We start from the raw sequence: 7,451 nt of genomic DNA on the forward strand, positions 1-7,451 counted from the left end.
CAGATGCACTTTGTTTGAGATGATAAATTACAGTAAAATAATCATTGCTTTATTTTATAACAGTGCTTTATAAATAAGAAATTACTATATAAATTATAGCCTCATCAATATGGCACACGTGCGTTAACCTGTGACGTAAACTAACTCTGAAACATAACCTGCTCTGGAGCATAAGCTTCTGGGACTGCTTTCATACCCTGAAAGTTTTTGGGACTGAAAGTTCAGGTTATCCGTAAACTAATCTGGGAATGTTACACAATCTGCTCTCTGGATCCACCCTGAACACACACTGGGCTCTGCGAGCGCTGTAGTTTTGATTGGACTACGTGTAATGCACATGTAAATAAAGCATTTAGAGTTCATAGGAACACATCCTTCAGAATGTGAAATCGGATTGGATTTATTCTGACTGATGAAAATGAGTGCATGTAAACATTTCTGATGTGTCTCTGAGCAGAGGAGGTCCTGACTGAAGACAGTCCTACACCACTGAGATGTTTACTATGCCAGTATGATGACCAAAAATAGAGAGTCATGTTGCTGACAGTCTTTAACCGAAGGGGACACTTAAGGTTGTGCTAAAGTGGTCCGATGTGATGAAAGGTGGATCAAGAGCTGCAGAGTTTAGCTTAGTTGATTTTCTAGAGGGGGCCCGTATGTATTATTTATGAAAAATATCATAATTGTTGTTAGGGCTGTCGCGATTCGTTGATTTTATTAGACTGTTCGATTTTTAAAAATCCTCGACTTCATTTTGCTCGCGTCGACTAACGGCAAAATACCGGAAGTGGTGCATTTCACAGACGAGAATCCATAAAACACATTATTAGACTGTTTCCCAAGGCTGCATGATATATTAAACCCATTTAAAAATCATAATTAAGCATAATTGTGAATTCGCAAATGCTACGATTTAATTAATTATATACGATGCAGTTCTAATACAGTCTATGCGCTTTAATTATTTACATGCGTGTAGATTAAGTACGTGCGTCACACAGCGGCTCCGTTCAACAGTTTTGTTCAGAAACCATATGACTTCTTGCTTTTGATACTTTATTTAAACTAATTATTATTGCCTGATTGCTGTTATATATGTATTTTAAGTAATTTTAAAGGCTATTGTTTACTTGCATCTATTTTTATTACCACAAAATTGTTTTATTATAATTATAGTGCCCTATGAAATCCGTTTTATTTCCAAATTCAGTTTTTTTCCATTTTCATTTTTCTATTCTCTGTTTTAATGGTTAAATTAAATTTTATTAATCAAAAAGCCTGTCTAATTAATTGAGTTTTACAGTTTTTATCTTCACCAAATTCTGTTTTCCATTATTTTCTGTATTCCATTTTAATGGTTCCATTAAATGAATAATCAAAAGCATCTCCAATTAATTGATTTTATTAAAAAAAAAAATAATAATTTTTTCAGAAATACTGCACATTTACATTTTTCTCCTAAATAAATTCTGATAAATAACATTTCTGGTAAATACTCCTTTAAAAAGTGTTTGATTATAATTGTATTATTAGTAGACCAGAGCACGTGGATATGTTGTCATTCTTACACTATAATACTGAACTCTGATTTCAGTGATTTGGACTCTGAGATGGACACTTGCTTGTTGCACTTTACTTTTGCTTTAAAAAAGGGATTTCATAGGAATTTGGATTTCATTTGGTTTAGTGTTGTCACGGTACCAAAATTTCAGTATTCGGTACCGATACCAGTGAAAATCCACGGTTCTCGGTACCAACTTCGGTACCAAAGCAAAACACAAAAACATGCTAATTGAACAATATTTTTATTAATAACGTTAAACTAAAATTAAATGTACAACCGAAATACCGGGTCTTTTGACAACACTAATTTGGTTTAATAAAATATTCTTAAGTAAAAATTTTTTTTTTTTGTGGGGAATTAATCGTATAGATTAATCGAAATAAAAATGGTCATTAGTGGCAGCCCTAATTGTTGTTTTAATGATGGGCAACAGTGAGTACGTCACTCCTTTTGTAAAATCCAAAGAAAAACAGGCTCATGTTTTCAACTGTCGTGCAGCACATTAGAATGCAAGATTCAATAAATGGGGGCAAAAATGCCTCTGTGTGAGCTTGTCTTTCAAATTTATGTAATCTAATATAATTGATTTTATACATTAGTTCTGTAAGTTCATTAGTGAGTTATATTTTGGGCTCAATGTTGTCTGTTTTTGCTCTGTTTTGCAGAGAAGGTTTTACACACTAGTGTTTATTTTCTGAATAAATCAGCGTTTTTAAACCAATAGTTTGAGTAATCCATTCATAAAGACATTCCCTTGCTTTGTTCATGAATGATTTGTGTGTTTGAATGATTCAGTGACTCATTTATTACAGGGATTCTCTGCCAATTCTCTTGTTTGGGTTTTAAAGCAGCACTATGTAGTTTTTCGACCTTAAAATAATGTCTAAAATTATTTCAGTGGTAGAATGCCTCTTAACCGGACGAATGCTCTCAAAATAATGAGTAGTTTTCGGGCACTGGCTGTAACCAAGATCCAAAAACTAATTCCCCAGTCTACTTCACGTCTGAACGGTTATTCAAATAAAGAGGCTCTGTTACTTTATAGCCTTATAATCTTATGACAATGTTTGATGTATAGGCTATAATGGACATTATGGCTATATGATTATGCGGACAACATTTTATTCTATTATACAAATTACACCCTCTGCAAACAATGCTACATACGATCTATGCGAGCCAGCAAACTAGGCAAACATACTGATGTACTTTTTGTCATTGTAGTTTTCAGTTCTGGAGTAACACTGAATAAAACTATGTAATGATGTTTGTAGAACATAGAGTAACCCGGGCTACTTTACCTGGTCGGTGGACATGGTTTCAAACGAGGTTTCTGCATTCGCCGGTTCCTCAGCTTCGTTAAACTCGTGTGTGTGTATATCGCTGCCCTCGGTCAAGCTTATACAGCGACAGTATTTACAACACTGGTGACAGACAGTTGCACTTATCAACCACATGGGAACCATGAGCAAAAGTTACATGGTGTGGCTTTAATTCCTTAACCTCTGATTGTCTACATTTTTCTTTGTACACCTGGGAGATTGGATTTTCATATTGTGACTATGTGACCCTGGAGCACAAAACCAGTCATAAGGGTCAATTTTTCGAATAAATAATCTTTCCATTGATGTATGGTTTGTTAGGATAGGTCAATATTTGGCTGAGATACAACTATTTGAAAATCTGGAATCTGAGGGTGCAAAAAAATCTAAATATTGAGAAAATCATCTTTAAAGTTGTCCAAATGAAGTTCTTAGCAATGCATATTACTAATTAAATTAAGTTTTGATATTTACGGTAGGAAATTTACAAAATATCTTCATGGAACATGATCTTTACTTAATATCCTAATGATTTTTGGCATAAAAGAAAAATCTATAACTTTGACCCATACAATGTATTGTTGGCTATTGCTACAAATATACCCCAGCGACTTAAGACTGCTTTTGTGCTCCAGGGTCACATAGAAACTATTAGAGATGCACTGATAACAATTTGTTTGTTTTTTGTAAGTTTGACCTGCCAATACCGATTTTCTTTCTAAGCACTAGAATTGACCGCATGTACAAACAAAAATCTAAAAAAAAAAAAAAAATTGCATAAAAGAAATTATTAAACATTACAGTTCCCCTAATGTGGACTAAGTTACAAATGTTCTCTCACTTAAACATAATAAAGTGCTCCGTGACTGGAAAGAGGCAGAAATTAGTTGCTGTATGTAACAAAACAGATGTCATTTTCCCACTGTTTATACATGTTTTCCCTGACCTTATTAAATGTCATCTTTCACATCAAATTCTTACGTTGTTTCAATTAATTCAGTTAGAATAATAAGAAACTGAGTTGTTACCATCACTCGCCGTTTACACTGAATGCAATAAAAACACAATCGGTCTCGAGCTAAAAGTTTTGGTGGCCAAGTTTCAGTGCTTCCCTAGTTATGTTTGATGTTTTAATCAGGCTTCTAGTCCAGTCGGGTGAATTCTCTCACTTGCACCTTTAGAAAATCTACTTGTCCCAGACGAGCGTTAATCGAGGCCTGTGGTTCCCCGCAGTTTACTTTGGCTCTACTCGTATTACAGATTGCAAACGGTCTTCACTCACAGTGAAGAATTTACACGCCGCTGACACGTTTACATGTGGATGTGAGCACAAGACCTGTGGAAGATCGCCTGATTCCAGTCCCTGGCCGGTCGATCGGTGCACCTCTATAAAAATCATGCAGCTTCGCTATATAGTATGTCACTTTATGCAAATCTCACCTCCTAATGGAAAAGTTAACTTGTCGCTGCTGTGAACTAACCTCAGCACAAAATAAAGTCTTTGGGTGATCTGGCCTTATTAGATGTGAACACGGTGACTTCAGGAGGTCCATTGTTTCATGACTTCTCCAGCATCCAGTGTCAGAATGATGTGTTTGTGTGCGAGTCGGTCTGATTGAGTGTGTGTGTGTGTTTGTCCTTCAGCTGGAGGGAGGACTGAGCTCGGCTAAGAAGCAGCTGTCAGACGAGACTCTGCTGCGCGTGGATCTGGAGAACCGCTGCCAGAGCCTCATGGAGGAGCTGGACTTCAGGAAGAACATGTTTGAAGAGGTCAGTCCCATTCAGCTGCATCAAACCAAACTAATGCCTGAAAGACAGAGACGGTCTCATCTGCCCTTAGTAGTGAGCATGTGGTTTGAAAGACAGAGCACACTGATTATCTCAATGCATACAACACACAGGAAGACCATTTTGATTTATCCCACTGACTAGGTCTGAATGATTCATCGGAATCGAACCGAAATCACGATTTGGCTTGATGCGATTATTAAATCTCAAAGGCTGTGATTTTTAATGAAATGAATAGCTGCACAGCGTCAGTAGTAAATGCTGCTCATCTCTGCGAGCGCTGTGAGTTTGAGTCGCTTCTAACGTGCTTCTGAAAAAGCAACACACACAAACTTAACGAGAAGAGTTTATAAAACTTGTCCAACAAAAGAGAACATTTAATAAGATTTTACTCCACAACATCAGTCGAGTGTTTAAAGTAACTAACTTCATTTTCTGATCTGATGTGTTTTTTTTTATCTTAGAATGAGGCAGAAAAAATATTTTATACTGTAAAAAAAAAAAAAAAAAAAAAAATTTAGCAATTGATTATCAATGTACATAATATGAAAATGCCCGAGATGGCTTGAAGAACACAGATAAACGATACATTGTCGCATTCAAGTGTTTGTCTTTGTTTTATCATTCAAAACGTTTCTATCTTTTTATTCAGTCACAGCAATAGCTGGTTGCATTTGTCCAAAATGCCCGAGATGGCTTGAAGAACACAGATAAACGGTACATTGTCGCATACAAGTGTTTGTCTTTGTTTTATCATTCAAAACGTTTCTATCTTTTTATTCAGTCACAGCAATAGCTGGTTGCATTTGTCCATATTAGGGATTTCCTGGAGTGTCATGAGTTCCTTTAAATCTGTGATGCATATGTGGATTGTCTGCGTGAGGGCGCCCTCTGGCGTCCAGTATGAATGAAACGGACATTACAGTACATGTGCTTATAGTGCTAAATAATGGCCAATTCATAAAAATAATACTTCTCTCAAAATAAATTTTTGTATGATGATCCATGTTTTTCTACAATGTACAGAAGTGTACTGGAGTTATTTTTCTTTTTTCTAAGTAGCATTTTAAATAGCAAATCGCAAAAAATACTCTGATGTGCCAAGCCATCAGAACTGAACTGAAGTGAAGCCTGTGGTTAAAAGCCGAGGTATGTATTGATCCGTGGGCTAAGTGTATTGTTGCATCAAAATAAATTTTTGTATGATAATCATATGATGATCCATGTTTTTCTACAATGTACAGAAGTGTACTGGAGTTATTTTTCTTTTTTCTAAGTAGCATTTTAAATAGCAAATCGCAAAAAATACTCTGATGTGCCAAGCCATCAGAACTGAACTGAAGTGAAGCCTGTGGTTAAAAGCCGAGGTATGTATTGATCCGTGGGCTAAGTGTATTGTTGCATACTGTGCAGACCTGCTAACCTTTAGAAAATATTTAGCATTAAATCTCGCATTTTGCACATTGCAGGTCTTGCATTTTGCATGATTTTGACATTAGCCATCAAGGAGCTTCAGGTAGTCTCGTCCCGTCACACTGATGTGAATTGTTCCAAGGTTGGCAGGTCTGCTGATATGAATCGGATACGTGCATTATTTGCTTCTGTCACAGCAGACAGATCAGGTATTCCCCTGTTAATGCGAGTTGGATGCCAAATGTTTTTGAAACATCTCACGGTACAGATATATCTACTACAAATGAAACCTCTCTAGTTGACTTGCAGAGTAAGGATGTAAATTATCACATTAAAGGTTTTTGAATTCTTTCAATAAGTTAAATTCATTTCTTCAAACTCCTTACGTTTTTCTGAACATGGTGTTAATGAAGTGTGTGCAGTTTGGTCTTTTAATATCACGGTCTAAAGGGGCGGTCACACTGCACTTTTCGTTCCATTGACTTCCATTCATACGCATGCGAATGCGTCAGACCGGAAATGCAAGCTCATGTGAAAAATTTCGCATTTCGCTGCGTTCCAAAGTTCAAGTTTGGTAAACTCTGACCTGCGAATTCGCATCACGTGAAGACGTGTGACCAGTAGAAGATCGATACGTCACTGCGTGACCTCTCTGTACAGACATTCAAAAATGGAGGAAGTGCTAATTTTAGCCGTAGCGCAGCATCCTATTTTATATAATACATCTTTAAAAGATTATAAAAATCAAATAAAAAATTAAGCTGCATGGTTCGCGGTGTCAATGGAAACATGGAAACAGGAACAGACGGTACATTTGAATGCGGGGACATTTTTTTTTTTATTGCTTAGTGTGTGTGTGTGTGTGTGTGTGTGTATATATTAGGGCTGTGCAATTAATCGAAATCGAATCGAAATCGCGATTTGAGACGTTGCGATTTCCTAATCGCAAAGCCTGCGATGTGGACACGATATTACTCTGTTCCAGAGCATATGCATGACTACCAGCCTTGAGTTGCAGTCTTACTTGCCCTGGTCAAGAGTAAGCGCACCTTCGTTCTCCCCAATCAGCACTGCTCTAGCCAACTGTGTAAACACCCACCATTAAAAAAAATAAATAAATAAAAACAGTAAGCGGGACGGGAGAGAGACAGAGTGGGACTATGGCGTCTACTGGGTCAGATCGATAGTTAGGCAAATTAAAACTAAAGAAAACCGTATGCAACTTAAGCTTCGAAATGACAGACAACGAACAAAAAAGGTCATTTGCAAGAGCTGCGTCACAGCGCATATCAAAAGCTCCCGTATCGGTTCTGTTTTCAGTACTGGAGAATAAAAGATACATTCTTAGATGTTTTTGTTAGTAC

The 7,451-nt window shown here is 36.7% G+C and overlaps 1 protein-coding gene across 1 annotated transcript in view; it reads left to right on the forward strand.

The window, feature by feature from the left end:
• Window positions 1-7,451, forward strand: part of LOC107673755 (lamin-B1-like) — a 23,253-nt gene that overhangs the window by 3,553 nt on the left and 12,249 nt on the right. The window contains exon 4 of the mRNA XM_016467525.1: window positions 4,531-4,656. Coding sequence (XP_016323011.1) covers window positions 4,531-4,656 — 126 coding nt within the window. The remainder of the gene's footprint in view (window positions 1-4,530; window positions 4,657-7,451) is intronic.

Source organism: Sinocyclocheilus anshuiensis, unplaced genomic scaffold (assembly GCF_001515605.1).
Source record: "Sinocyclocheilus anshuiensis isolate Anshui unplaced genomic scaffold, SAMN03320099.WGS_v1.1 scaffold837, whole genome shotgun sequence".
NCBI lineage: Eukaryota > Metazoa > Chordata > Actinopteri > Cypriniformes > Cyprinidae > Sinocyclocheilus > Sinocyclocheilus anshuiensis.